The following is a 20669-nucleotide window of genomic DNA, read 5'->3' on the forward strand; positions in this document are numbered from 1 at the left end:
GCACAGTGGCTCATGCCTATAATCCCAGCACTTTGGGAGGCTGAGGCAGGTGGATCACCTGAGGTCAGGAGTTGAGACCACCAGTCTGGCCAACATGGTGAAAACCCATCTCTACTAAAAATACAAAAATCAGCTGGGTGTGGTGGTGCATGCCTGTAGTCCCAGCTACTCAGGAGGCTGAGGCAGGAGAATAGCTTGAACCCTGGAGGCCGAGGTTGCATTGAGCCCAGATTGTGCCACTGCATTCCAGCCTGGGCAACAGAGTGAGAGACTCCTTTTCAGAGAGAGAGAGAGAGAGTGAGAGAAAGATGGGGGTCTCACCCTGTCGCCTAGGCTGGCGCAATCATAGCTCACTGTAGCCTCCAGCTCCTAGTCTCAGGTGATCCTCCCGCCTCAGCCTCCCGAGTAGCTGAGTAGTCATGACTCTGAGCCACCTCACCAGGCTGCAGGCCAATTCTTAATCTTGCCAGGCTCCGGTCTTCCAGTCTATAAAGTGGGAATAATGGAATTTGCTTATAGAAATTTGGGGAAATGTGTAGTTCTGGCTTTGGGTGAAGACCTCTGTCTTTCTCTGTAGCAGGTTCATAAATCAAATCAGAGCAAACAGCTGATGTCTTAAAAACTGTATTTATCAGGGTCTTCTAAGAAAACGGTTTTAGGCATGGTAGAGGCAGAAATTAAGAATTATTGAGTATTTAGGGCCAAGTAAGGCGCACTGGATGGTGTTGTTAACTTGTGGAAACCGTCCAGAATGTGTATACTTTCTTCTCTTTCTCTTTCTTTCTTTCTTTCTTTTTCTTTCTTTCTCTTTCTTTCTTTCTTTCTTTTCTTTCTTTCTTTCTTCTTTTTTTTTGACTTTAGCTTTTGTCGCCCAGACTGGAGTGTAATGGCACGATTTCGGCTCACTGCAACCTCCGCCTCTAAGGTTCAAGCGATTCTCCTGCCTCAGCTTCCTGAGTAGCTGGGATTAAAGGCGCCCGCCACCACACCCGGCTAATTTTTGTATTTTTAGTAAAGACAGACTTTCACAATGTTGTAAAGGCTGGTCTCGAACTCCTGACCTCGGGTGATTTGCCTGTCTCGGCCTCCCAAAGTGCTGGGATTACAGGCGTGAGTCACCGCGCCCGTCCCGGAGTGTGTATTATCTCAATTTTACGGGGAGTAATTGTGCTCACGGAATCCAGTTTTGTGGCCCCTACCCCCTAAACGGCTCACCACTAAGTCGCCATGGCGCGCCTCCGCCAAGAAGCCCTCCAGGAACTTCTATTTTCCCCGGACCCGCCTCCTGTTCAGGCCGGTTAGACGCGCCGTTAGCAGCGTGGGCGGAGTTGCTTCTGCCTTCGCGGAACCAACTGGCCTGACTTCTGGTATCTCCCGCTCTCTAAATTAAAAGCCAGCTCCTCTCCTTTTGGCTTCCCAACGGTGCCTTTCGGGATTTGTAGTCAGACGCGCTTCAGCCGGCTCCAAGGAGAGCAAAGACAAGACTCCAATTCCCAGCATACCCCGCGCCGGGAGAGTGCAGCGCCTATTCTCATCCTCTTCACTCTTCCACTCCTTCCCTTACCTCCCTTCTCTTCTGAATTCTCCATTCTAGGCTCTTGTCTGTGAAATCTTTTGTCGCTTTCCCCATCTTTCCCTGGCATTTTTTTTTTTAACCATCTTTCCCTCAATCTCCGGGAGCCAATGAGAGACTTTGGCTCCGATTAAGCGACTGCCCGAGACTCGGGGTGCACGAGGAGGATGGACAGAGTGGTGAGGGGACCTAGGAGGGTGGGAGTGGCATAGCTGTGAGAGAGAGAGAGGTGAGTGAGAGGCGAGGTGTGGGAGGAAGGCAGGGAGAATCTAGGAGATCGGAAGGCGTGGGTCAGCGTGAATGGGAAGGGAAAAGAGGTGACTTCAGATTTGGGAAGCGTGAAGGGGAGAGGTTATCGTCATAGCAGAAGTGGGCTAAGAGATAGACGATAGGGAGGACGGGCAGATTTGGAGCTTATTGACTGATCTGGACCAGGAGAGATGGAAGAGAGAGGTGTGGGCTCAATTTTCTTTGTCCCTGTTTAGCCAAAGATGAGACAAGTCATTGAATACAAAATTATCTTGCAAACATAGGACAGTTAGCAAGTCTGTCACTTGGTAATTGAGGGAAGACTGGAGTTGAAGGGCAGAAGTAGGGTGAGGAGACCAGAAACGGAGAGAGATTGGTCAGATTTGGAAGAAACTAGAGATAAGTGACAGGGGAAAGTAAGCCACAGAAAAGGTGGGATTATTGTGGGGGCTCATGGATCTGGAATCAGAGTTAGAAAGGTCAGGGGTGACACTGGCATGGATGGTGGGGGTGTGCCTCTGACGTTTGCATTCCTCAGGTGATGGAGAGCACCCCTTCAAGGGGACTGAACCGAGTACACCTACAATGCAGGAATTTACAAGAATTCTTAGGGGGCCTGAGCCCTGGGGTATTGGACCGATTGTATGGGCACCCTGCCACTTGTCTGGCTGTCTTCAGGTGAGGAGCCCCATGGCAAGGAAATGTAATGGGGTCTGCAGATTGGAAATAAATATCATGAGTAAAAGCATAGCAGTCTGGATTGGGGGTGGGGACTGGGGGTGAGGGTTGAAAATTGCTCCAAAGTGTGGAAGGCCAAAATAGCAGGACTGGTAAAGCTGTGGTGGAGTGAGATGAGATGTTTGAGAGGTAATTGAGGGCAGAGATGCAGATACAGTGCAGCTTCTGAAATTAACCTTTGACCTCTATCCCTATACAGGGAGCTCCCATCCTTGGCTAAGAACTGGGTGATGCGGATGCTCTTTCTGGAGCAGCCTTTGCCACAAGCTGCTGTAGCCCTGTGGGTGAAGAAGGAATTCAGCAAGTAAGTCTCAGCCAGATACAGATTTCTCAACAGCAACATTTCCCAAACTGCTGTTTCTTGGAGCACTTCCAGGAAATATTAATAGATCACAAAATTTAAAAATAAATACATTTAGGAAATGCTGCATACTGCGTTTTCCCTTTTATTTATTTCCCAGCTGACTTCTTGTTTTCAAATGTATCTTCCCTCTTAGTTATGTGTGTTATCAGCAATGAGGCTCTGATAGGTAATGCAGTAAAGGCATTTGTCTTAAGATACTGATTTCACTCTGTGAAACAGTAGTTCAAAGATCAGCAAGTTCAGAACAGGCAGGAATGGTAACTTTTATGGGCCTTCTCTTTGTTCTCCAGACACCCCCTCTCATCTCTTTGCTTCTATTCCAGGGCTCAGGAGGAAAGTACAGGGCTGCTGAGTGGCCTCCGGATCTGGCACACCCAGCTGCTCCCAGGCGGGCTCCAGGGCCTTATCCTCAACCCCATTTTCCGTCAGAACCTCCGCATTGCCCTTCTGGGTGGGTATGTCACTTCTATCTCTTCCTAAGCTAGGGAAGGGAAACTGCTGCTAATTAAACTGCTATTAAACTTTGGGAGGGGGAGCTTATGGGGGCCTCCCTGGAACCTTGTGGTCTCTACCTTGGGGAGCTCCTTTAGGAATAAGTTGGACCAGATGTAGCTGTGTTGTGTAGGCAATGTCCCCCAGTCATGGCCCCTGAGGATAAGGGTGGAAAGATGGCAGAAGGACAGCAAGGAACACAGACAGAGTTCCTTACTCTTTTTTTGTTTTGTTTTGTTTCTTTTTGAGATAGAGTCTTGCTCTGTCACCCAGGCTGGAGTGCAGTGTCACAATCTTGGCTCACTGCAATCTCCACCTTCTGGGTTCAAGATATTCTCCTGCCTCAGCCTCCTGAGTAGCTGGGATTACAGGCACCCACCACCATGCCTGGCTAATTTTTTGTATTTTTAGTAGAGATGGGGCTTCACCATGTTGGCCAGGCTGGTCTCGAACTCCTGACCTCAGTGATCTGCCTCCTCGGCCTCCCAAAGTACATGGATTACAGGTGTGAGCCACCGTGCCTGGTCAGAGGTCCTTACTCTTGGCCCATCCTGGCTCTAGGGGGAAGGCCTGGTCTGATGACACAAGTCAGCTGGGACCAGACAAGCATGCCCGGGATGTTCCCTCCCTTGACAAGTACGCTGAAGAGCGATGGGAGGTAAGCACTTGGGACTTAGCTTCTACCTCCTATGGCCCTCGGGGCATGGTCTCCCTGTTCTTTCTGTTCTTCAGGTGGTCTTGCACTTCATGGTGGGCTCCCCCAGTGCAGCTGTTAGCCAGGACTTGGCTCAGCTCCTCAGCCAAGCTGGGCTCATGAAGAGGTAAGGAAGTTAGAGGTACAGCAGTTTGCTGCTGTGCCATCTCCTTGAGTCTCTGAGAAATGGTATCTCGGGTTGGTCAAGATCAGAGGACATCGTCTGGAAAAAGCAAGCTGAGTAGAATATAGCCAGAGATACCCAGAAAAAACATGAGTGGACAAGTGGGTATAGTAGCCTTTCTCTGCATATCACCATCATCGTCCTGCTCTTTGTCCTTAGTGCTGAACCTGGAGAGCCACCCTGCATTACTTCTGCTGGCTTCCAGTTCCTGTTGCTGGACACCCCAGCCCAGCTCTGGTACTTTATGTTGCAGTATCTGCAGACAGCCCAGGTGAGGAGGTGGGGGGCGCTTGCCAGCATGTTCTGCTCCTCTCAGGTCTCACTGAGAGACTCCTGCCTATGAATTTTCCCTAATTTTCTTTTCTCTGCCCCTTTCTCCCCATTGTCTCCCTCCCATCTCTCCTTTATCTCTGCCTCTTTCTCCCTAGAGCCGGGGCATGGACCTAGTAGAGATTCTTTCCTTCCTCTTCCAGCTCAGCTTCTCTACTCTGGGCAAGGTAAGCAGGGGGCTGACAGGTATGGAGATGCAAAGGGGAGAGCAAGTTGTGGGGCAGTAGAGTGAAGAAGATAAGAACGAACACACAATGAGCAGAGATGGATGGAGAAAGAATGAATGTGTGAGGTTAGGGGTAGGTGGGTTGTGTTTTGGACCCCAGCTGGTCACCTCTCTTCCCCAGGATTACTCTGTGGAAGGTATGAGTGATTCTCTGTTGAATTTCCTGCAACATCTGCGTGAGTTCGGGCTTGTTTTCCAGAGGAAGGTATGAGTGCCTAAATAAGTGGCTTCCAGGGAAGAAACAGGGTGGTGTGTTGCCTTTGCCGTTAAAAAGAGTGGGGTCGGCCGGGCGTGGTGTAAGCCTGTAATCCCAGCACTTTGGGAGGCTGAGGCGGGCGGATCACGAGGTCGAGAGATTAAGACCATTCTGGCCAACATGGTGAAACCCCGTCTCTATTAAAAATACAAAAAATTTAGCCGGGCATGGTGGCATGAGCCTGTGGTCCCAGCTACTCGGGAGGCTGAGGCGGAAGAATCGTTTGAACCCAGGAGGCGGAGGTTGCAGTGAGCCAAGATTGTGCCACTGCACTCCAGACTGGTGACAGAGCAAGACTCCATCTCAAAAAAAAAAAAAAAAAAAAAGAGTGGACTCTTGGGAAAGTAGCAGGACTGAATACGTGGGTCTCTCGGGGGAGAGAAGTTGGGGGTTGAGGTTCTGCGTCTTGGGAGGGGTCTGATATTTCAGGCAGGAAGATGTAAGGCAGTGACTTCTGAGACAAGGCATCTGCCTTTCTATCCTTTCCAGAGGAAATCTCGGCGTTACTACCCCACACGCCTGGCCATCAATCTCTCATCAGGTGTCTCTGGAGCTGGGGGCACTGTGCATCAGCCAGGCTTCATTGTTGTGGAAACCAATTACCGACTGTATGCCTACACGGGTGAGGCGGGACAGAGGGCCCCTGGGCGAGCAGGTTGGGGGTGAGGAATGCCAGTTTATGTTCACATTTATCTGGCAGTTTACATACAGAGCTGACACTTGAAAGAACGGTTTGAGGGAGTCTGGGTGTGGGGGTGGCCTCCTCATCCTCTTTCTATCCCTGGCTCAGAGTCGGAGCTGCAGATTGCTCTCATTGCCCTCTTCTCTGAGATGCTCTATCGGTTCCCCAATATGGTGGTGGCGCAGGTGACCCGGGAGAGTGTGCAGCAGGCAATCGCCAGTGGCATCACAGCCCAGCAGGTATTCCTACTTGGGAGAGGTAGAGCAGGAAGACAGGCTGCACTTGGGCTATGGGGTACAGGTCACATTATGGAAGGCTAGCCCTGAGTCTGTTATAATAGGTGGTGGTGAGTTGTCTGTCTTTGAAGAGAAATCAAGGCTTTGGGTGTGAGAATAGGCAGACCCTTGATGGGGAAGAAATGGAAGGCGGAGGTATAGCTCTGGATTTGTGCCGTGGCACCACCATATCCTAACTGCTTACACTAGACCTAGTTGCTTTGCCTCTGTGAGCCTGTTTCTTCATCTAGTAAGTAACAGTTCTCACCTCAGGGCTGTTGGGATAATTCATTGAAAGAATCTGGGTAAAGCATTGAGCTCAGCGCCTGCCATGCAATAAGTGCTAAAAAAAAAAATAGTAGCTGTTGCTATTTTAAAGAAAGAAAAGCAAAACATTACTGGAAAGGGCAAATGTGCCAGAGAAGGAATAGCAGACGTGACCACTGGGAGCAGCAACTTGGGATAACAGCTGAACTGGGATGGGTGGAGTTGATGACAGCGGTTAGGAGTTTTTAGAGTAAGCTGATGTTCCAGTGACATTAGGTGACAGCTCAGATGGCTTTCGTGTCCTCTTGCTGGAGCCCTCATGCCATTCTTGTCTGTTTTCCTAGATAATCCATTTCCTAAGGACAAGGGCCCATCCAGTGATGCTCAAACAGGTACAGGCAGGCTTCAAGATGTCAGAGGCTGGCAGCTGGTGATGAGACAGATGATGGAAAAGAAAAACGGGCATCCAAATCTGGGGAAGGAGCGGAGGGCCAGGTAGTCTGGGGCAGTATTCCTGAGTCCCTACAGCCAACTCTTGCTCCTTGCAGACACCTGTGCTCCCCCCCACCATCACGGACCAGATCCGGCTCTGGGAGCTGGAAAGGGACAGACTCCGGTTCACCGAGGGTGAGTCGCTTTTGGTGGCCAAGGCTTGGTCATTGGTCAGAGGATGGGCAGGCAATTCAGTGTTGATAAGCTGTAAAAGCGTTACATGCATTTTAATTTTTACTTCATGAAATAGGAGAAAAAAGGTGGCAAGAGAGTTTTTTGTTTTGGGGTGAGTCCCTAGGGGAGGGAATAATTCACAGTAATTTCTATTGGGCCTTTATGAATATGACCGATCACACTGGTATTAAGATAAACCCCTGAGCAGACAAGCATAGATCATTAGTTTCTAGAACTGCAGTGGGGGAAAGCCCAGACCACTCTCCAGGGCTGCCACGAAGGAGCTGGGGGGATTTCCAGCAGGAGCTCCGAACCTCACTTTCTCATCTTCTCCCGACGCCCCTCCCGTTCTGCCGACCCCAGGCGTCCTGTATAACCAGTTCCTGTCGCAAGTGGACTTTGAGCTGCTGCTGGCCCACGCGCGCGAGTTGGGCGTGCTGGTGTTCGAGAACTCGGCCAAGAGGCTCATGGTGGTGACCCCAGCCGGGCACAGCGACGTCAAGCGCTTTTGGAAGCGGCAGAAACACAGCTCCTGAGAGGGCAGGACTAGGACCCGGACGGACCTCGGCAGGCGGGACCGGGCGGGGCGGGGCTTCAGAACTCAGGTGTTTTTTATTTACGCGTCGGGACTTTTCTTGTCTAATAAAGTTGTGATAGTGAACAGTGCGGTCCCAGGCGCCTCCCTGTGGGGTCTGCCTTCGCTGCGAACGCCGTCCTCTGCGTTTACTGCCGTTGGACCGGGAGGGAGAGGGTGAGGCCGAAGCAAGCTGCTGCGCATGCGTCGGCCTGAGCCCCGCCCCCATGCGCCGCGCGGCTCCGCGGCCAAGTTCCAGGGTCCGGGGTAGGTGGAGTCCCCAGTCCCTGCAGCCGCGGGGCGCCCTGGGATAGCGGCGGGATCTCGCGGTGAGCGCATGCTGGGGCGTTCTCTGAGAAGTGGGAAGCGCTGCGGAGCCTGGGTCAACGCGTTGGTATAGGCGGGAAGGCCAGGCCGCGCCGAGCTGTGGGCGCTGCAGGAGGCCCCTGGGCTGGCGGAGATCGTAGCGGCCCTGCCAGGACTCCTTGCTTGCTCCTGGGAGCGCTGATGGCCATCATCTCCCTGAATTTCTGTGCCCTCCCCTCACATGTGTCAGTGGTTACGGCCAAGTTTAGACACTCCGGCCGTGCTCCGGAAGAGCCCTGGTCTCCGTGGCTCCACGACACTGTCTGTCGACACTATGCCACTCTAGCCCTCCAGGAGGAAACGTGGTGTGGGAGGGATTAACAGACCCGTGCTGATCAGAGCCGGGAAAGATGGAACAAGGAGAGTGAGCCTCCTGCACCCCCGTATCCTAATGTGCTCTCTCTCTATCCAGAACAGATCTCAGCCCCTTTCCAAATACTCCTGATGCCTCATTTGTCTCTATCCTCTTTTCGACCACCTATTTTGGGGCTGAGGCCCTCATGGGGCCTCCCCAGGTTCCATCCCGTTTCTACACAGTCGGAACCCCATGGATCTCCCATCTCCCGGAGGAACCGTGAAGCCAAACAGAAGCGCTTGCGAGAGAAGCAGGCGACTCTAGAGGCTGGGATAGCAGGGGAGAGCAAGGTTAGGGGTCAGACAGCTAGTTCTTGGGTTTCTGAGATTTGGGAGGGGCTGGACGAGATGCGCTGAAATGCAGATGTCTGGGGTATACTGGATCCCAGCCTCTTCTGCTTTTTCTCCTCAGTCGCCTGCAGAATCCATTAAGGCCTGGAGTCCTAAGGAGGTAGTATTGTATGAAATCCCTACGAAACCCGGTGAAAAGAAAGGTAAGTAGAATAAGTAAAAAGGTCTTTTCTTTCCCATTTGTGTTACCCATTTGGCCCGCCGAAATGCAGCTTGGGAACATGTTCAGTGGTTAGTGGAGCTCTCCTTACCTCCACAGATGTCTCGGGGCCCCTGCCTCCTGCATACAGCCCCCGATATGTTGAGGCTGCCTGGTACCCGTGGTGGGTACGAGAGGGCTTCTTCAAACCAGAATATCAGGTTCGTATCTGGTGGGGAGAGGTCCTAAATGTTCTTCAGGACAGAGTGGCCCTTGAATACAACTGGAACCTCAGAGTTGAGCTGACATTGTAGACTTTGCCTTCTTTCTGGCCCTGGTGTCTCCAAAGATTTCTCTTGGCAGGTTCCCCCTGGGCGATTCCCTCCTCTCCACCCTCCTGTTATTTGCAGGACAGTTCTTCCCTGAAGTTTTTTTGTTTTGGAGACAGCAGAGGGTGCTGTTTCCTCAATCCAATTCTCTCTTGCCCTTTGACATTTTTTCTTCCTCTAGGCCCAGCTGCCCCAAGCTACAGGGGAGACCTTTTCCATGTGTATCCCACCTCCCAATGTCACTGGCTCCTTGCACATCGGCCACGCACTCACGGTGGCCATACAGGATGCCCTCGTGCGCTGGTGAGAGGGGAGTGGAGGCTGCTTGAGTTCTTGGAAGGGAAGTAGGAAGGGTAGGAATGAGTGAGGATAAACATTTAAGCACAGGTGCTCACGGGAGGGCATTTCTGTTGCAGGCATCGAATGCGTGGGGATCAAGTGCTGTGGGTCCCTGGTTCCGATCACGCGGGAATCGCTACACAAGTATGTCTTTTGTTATATGTTCCTTTTCTTGGGTGAAAGCAGTTTCTTCCCTGAAACCAACCTGACTGTTCATTTCCCCTGAATCCAACTGCAGGCTGTAGTAGAAAAACAACTGTGGAAGGAACGGGGAGTGAGGAGACATGAGCTGAGCCAGGAGGACTTCCTTAGGGAAGTGTGGCAGTGGAAGGAGGCGTGAGTATGATGGGCAGGGGTAGGGGGGCCCAGATGGCAGATTTGAGTTCTTATGTCCCACCACTATCACTCCTGACTTGTAGTCCCAACACAGAGATGGAAGCTCTGGAGCCCCTTAATGTTTGGTGGCGTTTCCAAGCCATTTGTGTGTGTGTGTCTGTGTGTATATTATATATGTATTTGAATGTTCGTGTGTTTGTGCATTTTTTCTTTCTCTCTACTTACCCCACTTTCTCTTGTGTAAATCTCAACTTCTTCCACTCACCCATTCCTACGTTCCAATTGTCATGGAATTACCCTCATTCTTCCAGGTCTGTTATCTCATGTTATCTTCTCTGTGAAGCATCCTTGGATATCACACAATGTGGCTGGCCCTCCTCTCTCCCTATAGAACCTTTTGCCTCTTTAAATATCTTAGAAAACCCCATACTGGGTTTGTGAGTCTGTTTCTATTAGCCTGTAGAGGCTGGATCAATGCCATCCTCATTTGATCTTCATCCAGCACCTGGCATTGCTGGGGGCATTGCTGGGCCTGGTATATGGGAAGTGCTTGGGAAGCATTTGCTGACAAGGATCTCTCTGGGCACAGGAAAGGTGGAGAGATCTATGAGCAGCTGCAAGCTCTGGGTGCCTCCCTGGACTGGGATCGAGAGTGTTTTACCATGGATGCTGTGAGTGTTTCTGTGCCTTGGTCCCTGTGAGTGTTGGAGGATGTTTAGAAATCTCTGTGGGGCAGGGAGGTGGCAATGCCTGGGTCCCTAAATAGGGTGATGGGCTGAGCAACCGCTGTTAGAGGTGGACACTCAGGTCATTCCAGGGCTCCTCAGTGGCTGTGACTGAAGCTTTTGTGCGACTTCACAAGGCGGGGTTGCTGTACCGGAACCATCAGCTTGTCAACTGGTCGTGTGCTTTAAGATCAGCCATCTCAGACATTGAGGTAAGGTGGAGCAAGAGAAGCAGGTTTGGGAGAGCTCTGAGGCAGAGTGGTCAATGGTTAAGAGCTCAGACTCTGGAGCTAGGGTGCCTAGATTCAAATCTAAGGGCTTCCTGTGAGGGCTTTGTGGCTTTTGGCAGGCTGTTTAGTCTCTTTAAGCCTCAGCTTCCTCAGTCTGTAAATTAGAGATGATGGAATGCTTGCATTGTGGGGTGTTGTAAAAATTAAATGAGAATTCACAAAGGTGCTTGGCAACATAACCTGGCTGTGGCTTAAGTGCTCAGTGAATATTTATTAGAAGTGTGACTACACAAGCATTGGATGAAGGTGGATGGAGGTGGCTCCTGAATCCTCCAGATGGCTTTTAGATGGGTTGCAGGGAGGCTGGGCAGGTGGATGAGTGGCAGAGTGAAACCTGGGTACGAGCCTTACAGAAAGGCTGCCCTCTGACCCAGCTCTCTTGGTGCCTCCAGGTGGAGAACCGGCCGCTGCCTGGCCACACAGAGCTTCGACTGCCTGGCTGCCCCACCCCTGTGTCTTTTGGCCTCCTATTTTCTGTTGCCTTCCCAGTGGATGGAGAGCCTGGTGAGCAAAGTCCTCTGCAGGGTCACCCGTTTACCTCTATTTTCCCTGCTTTCTGGAGCCCATGCTGGGATGCTAGGAACCCATCAGTCTGTCTCCCACATGAACCTTGGTAGTGTTCACCTCGGTGCGGGCACTTACTCTGCCTGGGTCTTCTGGGGGATGTGCAAAAAGTGCGGGTGGTCGCTGCCCTTTGAGAGCTTGGTGTGATTCTGCAGGAGTGCGCTACCCAGGAAAGAGACATAAGATCAGTTCTAAGGTGTGTTTAGGGTAAACGTTCTGAAGAGCTCAGAGAAAGGGAAGACAGATGAGCTAGAATTGTCAGAGGAAGCTTCTTGTAGGAGGGGCTGATTGTAGGTGATGACAGCACTGGATGTCCTGCCCCTGCACAGGTGCTCACCCTGGAGAATGTACAGCATTTGTGATTAGGACCCTGAGAATCCCCAGTGTCCTCTGGGCACCCAGCAAGAATTCTACTTTAGTTGATTTAATTAATGCTGCTCCCATTTCTTCCATGCAAATTCCTTAGCACCAGACACCCTCTCAGGCCTCTGGTCATCAGCTTATGGAAAACCCTGGGTTCCTATAAACACTGCTCCTACTTTTTTCTAGTCATTCCTGGGGTCCTCTTCCACATTGACTACTCCCTGCCCCTTCCCCTTTCCAGTTCTACTGCCTTTAGCTATGCTGGCAGTGAGGGGTGAGGATGATGACCAGCTGTAAGTGCTTAAATGTTTGTCTCCAGACGCAGAGGTTGTAGTAGGAACTACGAGGCCAGAGACACTGCCTGGGGACGTGGCTGTGGCTGTTCATCCAGATGACTCCCGTTACACGGTAATACCCAGTGCACTCGGGCCTGCCCACCCCATGGCCTTCTCTTCTTTTGGGTTTTGTTTATTATTATTTTATTTGTATTTATTTTTTTTTAAGACAGAGTCTCACTCTGTCACACAGGCTGGAGTGCAGTTGTGCGATCTCAGCTCACTGCAATCTCTGCCTCCCGGGTTCAAGCAGTTCTTCTGCCTCAGCCTCCTGAGTAGCTGGGATTACAGGCACTTGCCACCATGCCTGGCTAATTTTTGTATTTTTAGTAGAGATGGGATTTCACCGTCTTGGCCAGTCTGGTCTTGAACTCCTGACTGTGTGATCCACCCGCCCCGGGTGCATTACGGGGATTATAGGCATGAGCCACCGTGCCCGGCCTTCTCTTGGGCTTTCAATGGTGGCTCCTTCTTTCTTGCTTCTACTTCCTTTTCCTGGGACTTCTCTCAGACCTGCAGGAGCTCTGATTTGACTCCCTCACCTTCTTATACTTTTTCTCTAGCTCAGGGGTTGACAAACTCGCCTACAGTCCCAATCCAGCGTGCGGCCTTTTTTATTATTTATGGCCGCCATTATATACTCTATCCAGCTCTGCTGCAGTGGCAGGATAGAGTAATTGTGCAGAGACTGAATTTGTCTCTAGGCCAAAAGCCTAAAATATCTACATTCTGGCCCCTTAAGAGTTTGTTGACTTTGCTCTAGCTCACTACCTTCCACTTTCTGCTCTCTTATTCCTGGGGTTCTCACACCCCAGCCCAGACCCTTCTACCCCACACAGGTGCCTGTCCCTGATTCCTCTCCCCTCCCTTCAGCATCTACACGGGCGACAGCTTCGTCACCCCTTGATGGGGCAGCCTCTCCCCCTCATCACAGACTGTGCTGTTCAGCCACATGTGGGCACAGGTGAGTGAAGGGCAGGGGAGGGAGAGAAAGTTGGGGGTCCTGGAGGAGAGGGGAGGGAACCAGGAGGAGGAGGAAGGTGGGGATGGGAGAGCCTCACATAGGGTGGTCTGAGTGGAGAATGGGAGGGAGGCACAGACAAAGTCGAAGGGGCTGGGACAGTGTGGGTGAGGGGTGGTGTGGGTGATAGGGTGGTGTGGGTGATGGGGCGGTGTGGGTGATGGGGCGGTGTGGGTGATGGGGCTGTGAGGGTGAGGGGTGGTGTGGGTGATAGGGTGGTGTGGGTGATGGGGCGGTGTGGGTGATGGGGCGGTGTGGGTGATGGGGCTGTGAGGGTGAGGGGTGGTGTGGGTGATGGGGCGGTGAGGGTGAAGGGTGGTGTGGGTGATGGGGCGGTGTTGGTGATGGGGCCGTGCGGGTGATGGGGCGGTGAGGGTGAGGGGTGGCGTGGGTGATGGGGCGGTGGGGTGATGGGGCGGTATGGGTGAGGGGTGGTGCGGGTGATGGGGCGGTGAGGGTGAGGGGTGGTGTGGGTGATGGGGCGGTGTGGGTGATGGGGCGGTGTGGGTGATGGGGCGGTGCGGGTGATGCGGGTGATGACGATACATCTGGAAAAGCAAAAGCCAAGGTCAGGTTCAGGACTCACCATGGCTATGCTCCCCCAGGGGCTGTGAAGGTGACTCCAGCTCACAGTCCTGCCGATGCTGAGATGGGGACCCGACATGGCTTGAGCCCCGTGAACGTCATTGCAGAGGATGGGACCATGACCTCCCTCTGCGGGGACTGGCTGCAGGTGGTACCAGCCTGTGTTACCCCATCCTTTGGGGGCACCTGTCTGCCTACTCCTCTCTTCAGTTTCTTATTTCTCTAGAGGACTTTCAGCTTTACTCTTGCTCCTTTTTCTCTAGGGTCTTCACCGGTTTGTGGCCCGGGAAAAGATAATGTCTGTACTGACTGAACGGGGCCTGTTCCGGGGCCTCCAGAACCACCCGATGGTACTGCCCATCTGCAGGTAACCTCATTTTAGCTCCTTTACTAAGGGCTACCCCCAAAAGGGAATGCATGAAGCTTAAGAGTAACAATAGGATGGGCTCTGCACCCCTCCATTAGAATACAGTCTCTGTTCATTCACTATTGTGTCCTCAGTACCAAGGGCCTGGCATGGTATAGGGTCTTGTGCCCCTGGGAGAAGTCACAGGGCCAGAGGAGCAGTGGACTCACCCTGTCTTCCTTTCAGTCGTTCTGGGGACGTGATAGAATACCTGCTGAAGAGCCAGTGGTTTGTCCGCTGCCAGGAAATGGGGGCCCGAGCTGCTCAGGTGAGGCTGTAGTATAGGAAGGACTGGGCCAGGGGTTGGGGGAGCTCCCTGAGAACTGGAATGAAGAAGTGGGAGGCAGAAGGACCTCCACCCCGAAGGCCTCTTCAGCTGTGGTAATTGAGAGGATGTGTGGGAGGTAGGCCGGGCAGCCCAGAAAGGGCTGGCTCATATCCTTACTCAAGCCCAGAATCTTTGCAGGAGGCTTGAGAGGTTCTTTTTGAATTTTAAAATGACCTCAGAGGCTGCTCATCGTATCCATGGGGGTGCGGCCATGTAGGAAGGGAAACATCGTCTAAAGACCCTATTCCCTCCAGGCTGTGGAGTCGGGGGCCCTGGAGCTCAGTCCCTCCTTCCACCAGAAGAGCTGGCAGCACTGGTTTTCCCACATTGGGTAAGGGTCGGGTAAGGGGAGCTCTTGTGGAGATGGGGAGGAGGGACTGACTGGTTATTCTAAGACTTCACGGATGTCCTTCCGGCAGGGACTGGTGTGTCTCCCGGCAGCTGTGGTGGGGCCATCAGATTCCAGCCTACCTGGTTGTAGAGGACCATGCGCAGGTGGGTAGGAAGAAGTACTGGGAGGGCTGAGTGTGGCACAGAGCTCCTGGCCCAGGAGTCAGAGCACTGCAGTGCCAGGCCCACTCCTGCCTATTCACGTGCTTCATGCTCGTAGTCACTTAACCTTCTGTGCCATCAACGCTCCCTGAACTGGGGTTTCTTTATCTCACCCTGGAGGAACCTGGCCACTCTAAGACCACATGAGAAGACATGAAAATGAAGTGACATTTACACTTGCCAGCTGTTCTTCCTCACTCTCCCTGACCCCTTACTACTTTTGCAGGGTGAAGAAGACTGTTGGGTGGTTGGACGGTCAGAGGCTGAGGCCAGAGAGGCAGCAGCAGAACTGACAGGGAGGCCAGGGGCAGAGCTGGCCCTGAAGAGGGGTGAGTACCTGAGCTGGGGACGGATGTACAGGGGAGCGGGGAACTGGGCATCTGGGCCTTTAAGGGGAACAGATACTGAGATGGAGAAGGTAGGGTCAGGAAAGCTGGGAATGGAGCCAAAGGGGACAGTCCTGGTCCTGGGGCTGGGAGTTGGCCTAGAATGGTGGCAGCAGCGGTCTGAAGTCCCGGAAGCCGAGGTTCCAACTGTCCCCATTCCTTTTCTGTTTCCCAGACCCTGATGTCCTGGACACATGGTTCTCTTCTGCCCTGTTCCCCTTTTCTGCCCTGGGCTGGCCCAAAGAGGTGAGGTGGGTTGAGAGGGTGAGAGTGAAGGGGAAACTATGAGGAAGGGACAGCTAGGCCCCAGCATTTGCTTGATGGGGGCCCGGGGCCTGGGCCTGTTACTGCTCTCTTCCCTCTAGACCGCAGACCTTGCTCATTTCTACCCACTGTCACTTTTGGAAACGGGCAGTGACCTTCTGCTGTTCTGGGTGGGTCGCATGGTCATGTTGGGGACCCAGCTCACAGGGCAGCTGCCCTTCAGCAAGGTAACAGCCCTTCAGTGCCCCGCCCCTTTCTGTGACCCCAGTGTTCCCCAAACCTTGTCCTCCCTTATTCTAATTCCTAACGTGGTTGTTTCCATGTTCCCAATTCCTTTTCTCCGATTCACTTCCCGTCACCTCCAAAAGTATGAGATCCCAAAAGGCCAGAGATCCCAAGGGACCCCCAAGGAAAGGCTCTTGGAGCCCCCCTCTGCTGACTCCTCCCTGCCCCCAGGTGCTTCTTCATCCCATGGTTCGGGACAGGCAGGGCCGGAAAATGAGCAAGTCCCTGGGGAATGTGCTGGACCCAAGAGACATCATCAGTGGGGTAGAGATGCAGGTGAGGATGAAGCGCCCACAGGAGGGACAGGGTTGGTGGGGTTCGAAGGAGAGAGGAAGGGAGGCTGAGGGAGGAGTGAGGCCTGTGAGTGTGACCCTTGTGGAGGCGAGACCTTTGACCTGGGCTGTGAATTACCCACTCCCCAGGTGCTGCAGGAAAAGCTGAGAAGTGGAAATTTGGACCCTGCAGAGCTGGCCATTGCCGCCGCGGCACAGGTAAGTGGTTGCTGCCTGCCCACTCCCAGCTCTAGCTCACCACCTCTGGCTTCCTCTCCAGCCTGGGTCCTGGCCCTGCAGCTGCAAAGGCATTTTCCACCCTTCTTTTTCCTCTGGTTGCAGAAAAAGGACTTTCCTCATGGGATCCCTGAGTGTGGGACAGATGCCCTGAGATTCACACTCTGCTCCCACGGAGTTCAGGGTAAGCCTGCACGAGGGGTATTGGGTGAGCAGAGGGCAGCGGGCACCTGTGTAGGGGCAGGACATCCAGTGCTGCCGCCACCTACATGCAGACTACCTCCATTCTCTTCTTCCAGGGGGTGACTTGCGCCTGTCTGTCTCTGAGGTCCAGAGCTGCCGACATTTCTGCAACAAGATCTGGAATGCCCTGCGCTTTATCCTCAATGCCTTAGGGGAGAAATTTGTGCCACAGCCTGCTGAGGAGGTAAGAGAAAGCAGAGGTGCTTGGGAGTAGGGGTAGTCAGGTGTCAGAGGGCTGAGGTGGCATCTGGAAGGAACGGAGGCAGGGGAGCGGGAGTCAGGCCGTCCTGGGCCTGAAGCCCCCTCTGCCTGCAGCTGTCTCCCTCCTGCCCCGTGGACGCCTGGATCCTGAGCCGCCTTGCCCTGGCCGCCCGGGAGTGTGAGCGGGGCTTCCTCAACCGAGAGCTCTCACTTGTCACTCACGCCCTGCACCACTTCTGGCTCCATAACCTCTGTGACGTCTACCTAGTGAGTGAGGCTGGGGGAAGCTCGGCATTCCCACCCCTGCAGACCTGCTTCTAATTCCTCTGGAAATCTGATTCCATGGCATAGAGCTCTGGAGTTAATAAGTTCCCAATTGTCCCTTCAGGAGAGGAGAGGAGATGAAGGAGTAGTCTCAGTTCCCCTCTTCCTGGGACTGCTTTCAGCAGTGCAGCCAGGCACTGTTGCCTGCCCAACACCTGGGGAGAGTACGAGGAGGGAGACTTCTAGAAGTGTCTGACAAGTCTGGGTCAGAGGTCAGAGGAGCATTTTTTCAGTCCCAGTAGTTGCTGAGTTTGGCCTGTGGACAGGCTGTGTGCAGAGAGGCCTAGGAGCGGGTAGCAGTGGTCTTTAGACCAGGGGTTCTCATGCTGTCCTACGCCCAAAGCACCTGTGGGGCTTGTTGACCATGGATCCCCTAGCTGCCCCAGAGTGGCTCGTAGGTTGGAGTGGGGTGGGTGGGTGTTAAGAATATTCGTTTCTTGTCCCAGGTGGTGCTGCTGCTGCTGGCTGTGAACCACTGCCCTAGCTCAGCCTTTTAAAAACCTTTGTCCCCTTTTGATAAGCAAAAAAAACAAAAACAAAAAAAAAAATCAAAAACTCAGAAAAACGCAATTATTTTTTTCCCTATACATGTTTCCCTGGAAATATTATCCCCATATACTTCCGAGAATTGCTGCCCTGGGTTTCCCTTCTTTGCGCTGAGTGTGTCCTAGGACTGTGGATCTTATCGGACGTGCTAAGTGCTTCTGCCTGTTCCTCTCTCCCAGGACCCATGGCCTGTCCCGCTGTCGGGTAGGGTGCTGGCTGTGGGGTGGCAGGCTCTGGCCTTGGCCTGTCTTCTGACCATTGGCTTCCTCTCCAGGAGGCTGTGAAGCCTGTGCTGCGGCACTCGCCCCGCCCGCTGGGGCCCCCTCAGGTCCTGTTCTCCTGTGCTGACCTTGGCCTCCGCCTCCTGGCCCCACTGATGCCCTTCCTGGCTGAAGAGCTCTGGCAGAGGCTGCCCCCCAGGCCTGGTTGCCCCCCTGCCCCTAGTGTCTCAGTTGCCCCCTACCCCAGCGCCTGCAGCTTGGTGAGTCCAGGTACATGACACCTGGGTGAAGGGTGGGGAGCGCCTTCTGAAAGCGTTCGCTGCAGGGGCTCATCTGCAGGAATGGCTTATACTTTACTGTGGGTCCCTGGGGAGGATGGACTGTTCCTGCATGGTGGCTGTGAGGACCCTAGGGTCTTGAGGGACAGTATTAGCGTAGTGCTCAAAAGCAGGACTCTGTTGCTAGACTGCTATTTTTGAGCTGTGTGATCAAGCCTCAGTTTCCCCCATGTTTAAACTAGGAGCAGTAATAGTATATGTCATGGTGTGGTGAGGGTTGGTGTCCCTAAAATCTCAGTGCAGCTTTAATAACTTCCCAAGGATAAATGCTATGAATGCACCCAAAAATTATTTTAAAATTTAACTATTTAAATATCTTTTATACTTATTTGTTTTTGAGTTTTGACTAATTCATTTTAAATTCTAATTTATTTTTGGTTGGCCATTTCAATCAGAGCAACTAAGCTGACATCAAACACTGATCATCTGGAACCTCTAGATGACCCCTCACTTTTTGTCATGTTCCTTGAGAGAGTGGATTTTCTGTAGTGTTGAGGACAGATCTCCTTGCCCTAAGGAGATGGGGTAGATGGGTCGAGGACAGAGCCAGAGGGTTGGTACTGAGTCTCCCAGGAGCCCCTTTGCTGATTCTGGGTCCTTCATCTCCAGGAGCACTGGCGCCAGCTGGAGCTGGAGCAGCACTTCTCCCGGGTCCAGGAGGTGGTACAGGTGCTGAGAGCTCTCCGAGCCACGTACCAGCTCACCAGAGCCCGGCCCCGAGGTGAGGCAGGGCGGGTCCTAGGCTCGGTTCTTTGCAGGAAGAGGGAGCTGGTGGGGAAAAGAGGAGAGACTGAAGGGTAGACCCCCTCATTAGGAGGTGCAGGTAGGAAGGCAGGCAGGAGCCAAGGCCTTGCCCCTGATGGTTTCTGTCTTTCCAGTGCTGCTGCAGAGCTCAGAGCCTGGGGAGCAGGGCCTCTTTGAGACCTTCTTGGAGCCCCTGGCCACCCTGGCCCACTGTGGGGCTGTGGGCCTGTTACCCCCAGGTGCAGCAGCTCCCTCTGGCTGGGCCCAGGCTCCACTCAGTGACACGGTTCAGGTCTACATGGAGCTGCAGGTGACCAGAGGGGATGGGGAGGCTTAGGGCAGGCTTGGGAAGCATGCTGGGAGGAAGGGAGGGGCTGGGCTGTATAAAGTAGGGGAAGGAACCTTTTAATGGAGAATGGAGGCCTGGCAGCATGCAGATGTCTGAGCCTTTTCTCCCTGTTCTTCCCCAGGGCCTGGTGGACCCCCAGATCCAGCTATCTCTGTTAGCTGCCCGAAGGTACAAGTTGCAGAAGCAGCTTGATGGCCTCATAGCCAGAACCCCATCAGAAGGGGAGGCAGAGACTCAGAGGCAACAAAAGGTAAGGTTAGGGGAGGCCCCCAGAAGCCCCGACCCCTGAGAGAATGTGGGCCAGGAGTGGTGGGCCTCATGCCTGGATCCTCACCTCCTTTTCTCCTGGCCCAGCTTTCTTCCCTCCAGCTGGAATTGTCAAAATTGGACAAAGCGGTTTCTCACCTCCGGCAGCTGATGGATAAGCCTCCAACCACAGGGAGCCTGGAGCTCTAACTCATCCTCCCCATCAGTTTTTCTCCCTCTCAGACCTGTCTTTGAGGACAAACAGATTTGTCAGCTGTCAGGATGCAGTGGGACATCAGAGACTATGTGGTCCATCACCTTCATTTCGTCAATGAGGAAACAGACTGGCTTGGTCATTGCAGTGACTGTGGTGTCCTTGAGATGTTCATGTTACTGCCTGGCTGCCTCCCACCAGGAAGTTTGGGAATAAGGAGATTCAGATAAATTTTTAAAATCCCAAACATGTCTGCTTATGGCTCTTTGGTCCCCTTTGCTCCTAGTGGTGACTTCTGTGCTTCTGAGTTGTCCCCTGAGAATTTGGTCTGGGAAAAGAGGAGAGGGGCTTCCTCGCTGGAGGAAGAGGGGCTTTCTAGTCACAGGGTAGAGCATGGGCATGGTGGTTCCAATTCTACCTGCCTTCTGGACTGACTGACAATACCCTGGCGTTTGCAGGCTCTTTCTCTTTTCCTTCTCACTGAATGGAAGCTTCCTTGTTCCTTGGCCCTATCCCTAGAGGTGCTGAGAGAAGCAGGACTCCCTCCAGACCTGATGGGCTGCAGGCTGTGCTGCAGATGGCGTGCCCCCACCTTCTGTGCTCTTGACACCTGAGTGCCAGAGACACTGCCCAACCTCTGAGTTCACATTCACAGGAGCACACAGCCACCTTACCCACCCTAAACACTGTCTCATCTCCATGGAATTCAGGGGCCTGGCCCTTCCACCCCCAGGGTACATTCTGTCCAGCAGCTCTGAGTAGCTTGTCCTTGGCTGGGCCCTCTATGGTGCTAGATGTGCAGTGCCATTTAATCCTACTGAAAACCTCACGAGGCAGGTGTTAGCT

The 20669-nt window shown here is 53.1% G+C and overlaps 2 protein-coding genes across 11 annotated transcripts; both read left to right on the forward strand.

Moving 5' to 3' along the window:
- The first annotated feature begins 1550 nt into the window (after positions 1–1550).
- Positions 1551–7657, forward strand: GTF2H4 (general transcription factor IIH subunit 4). 3 transcript variants are annotated; one of them, XM_008994118.3, is made up of 14 exons: positions 1551–1752; positions 2361–2500; positions 2760–2864; positions 3248–3379; positions 3978–4074; positions 4149–4237; positions 4454–4565; positions 4723–4791; positions 4972–5055; positions 5596–5728; positions 5897–6027; positions 6675–6722; positions 6879–6957; positions 7360–7657. In XM_008994118.3, exons 1-14 carry the CDS (start codon positions 1741–1743, stop codon positions 7530–7532), a joined length of 1404 nt encoding a protein of 467 aa, XP_008992366.1. In that variant the 5' UTR covers positions 1551–1740; the 3' UTR covers positions 7533–7657. The 3 variants fall into 3 exon arrangements, with proteins under 3 accessions (XP_008992366.1, XP_078224677.1, XP_078224676.1); XM_078368550.1 differs by having other exon boundaries at positions 1702–1890; XM_078368551.1 differs by lacking the exons at positions 3978–4074; positions 4149–4237.
- A 157-nt stretch (positions 7658–7814) lies between these two features.
- Positions 7815–20070, forward strand: VARS2 (valyl-tRNA synthetase 2, mitochondrial). 8 transcript variants are annotated; one of them, XM_008994124.4, is made up of 30 exons: positions 7815–7899; positions 8349–8581; positions 8703–8784; positions 8901–9001; positions 9291–9412; positions 9526–9592; positions 9687–9784; positions 10374–10455; positions 10602–10721; positions 11192–11303; positions 12046–12134; positions 12935–13025; positions 13688–13815; positions 13931–14034; positions 14260–14341; positions 14656–14732; positions 14821–14896; positions 15180–15282; positions 15515–15585; positions 15705–15830; positions 16060–16164; positions 16311–16379; positions 16503–16581; positions 16697–16824; positions 16956–17108; positions 17986–18192; positions 18880–18991; positions 19149–19324; positions 19485–19613; positions 19718–20070. In XM_008994124.4, the coding sequence occupies exons 2-30, from the start codon at positions 8381–8383 to the stop codon at positions 19817–19819; spliced, it is 3192 nt and encodes a 1063-aa protein (XP_008992372.4). In that variant the 5' UTR covers positions 7815–7899; positions 8349–8380; the 3' UTR covers positions 19820–20070. The 8 variants fall into 8 exon arrangements, 5 of the variants coding, with proteins under 5 accessions (XP_008992372.4, XP_008992373.4, XP_017827106.4 ...); XM_008994125.4 differs by having other exon boundaries at positions 8354–8581; XR_013533899.1 differs by lacking the exon at positions 19149–19324.
- The last annotated feature ends 599 nt before the right edge of the window (positions 20071–20669 follow it).

Source organism: Callithrix jacchus, chromosome 4 (assembly GCF_049354715.1).
Source record: "Callithrix jacchus isolate 240 chromosome 4, calJac240_pri, whole genome shotgun sequence".
Classification (NCBI taxonomy): Eukaryota; Metazoa; Chordata; class Mammalia; order Primates; family Cebidae; genus Callithrix; species Callithrix jacchus.

Excerpts from the sequence above, each read along its gene's own strand:
- GTF2H4 (XM_008994118.3), top strand. Across the intron at positions 2,865-3,247 it reads GTGAAGAAGGAATTCAGCAA|GGCTCAGGAGGAAAGTACAG; the intron begins GTAAGTCTCAGC and ends CTTCTATTCCAG. Across the intron at positions 4,792-4,971 it reads GCTTCTCTACTCTGGGCAAG|GATTACTCTGTGGAAGGTAT; the intron begins GTAAGCAGGGGG and ends TCTCTTCCCCAG.
- VARS2 (XM_008994124.4), top strand. The coding sequence starts at position 8,381 with ATGCCTCATTTGTCTCTATCCTCTTTTCGACCACCTATTTTGGGGCTG. Across the intron at positions 9,785-10,373 it reads GTGTGGCAGTGGAAGGAGGC|GAAAGGTGGAGAGATCTATG; the intron begins GTGAGTATGATG and ends CTCTGGGCACAG. Across the intron at positions 19,325-19,484 it reads AGGTCTACATGGAGCTGCAG|GGCCTGGTGGACCCCCAGAT; the intron begins GTGACCAGAGGG and ends GTTCTTCCCCAG.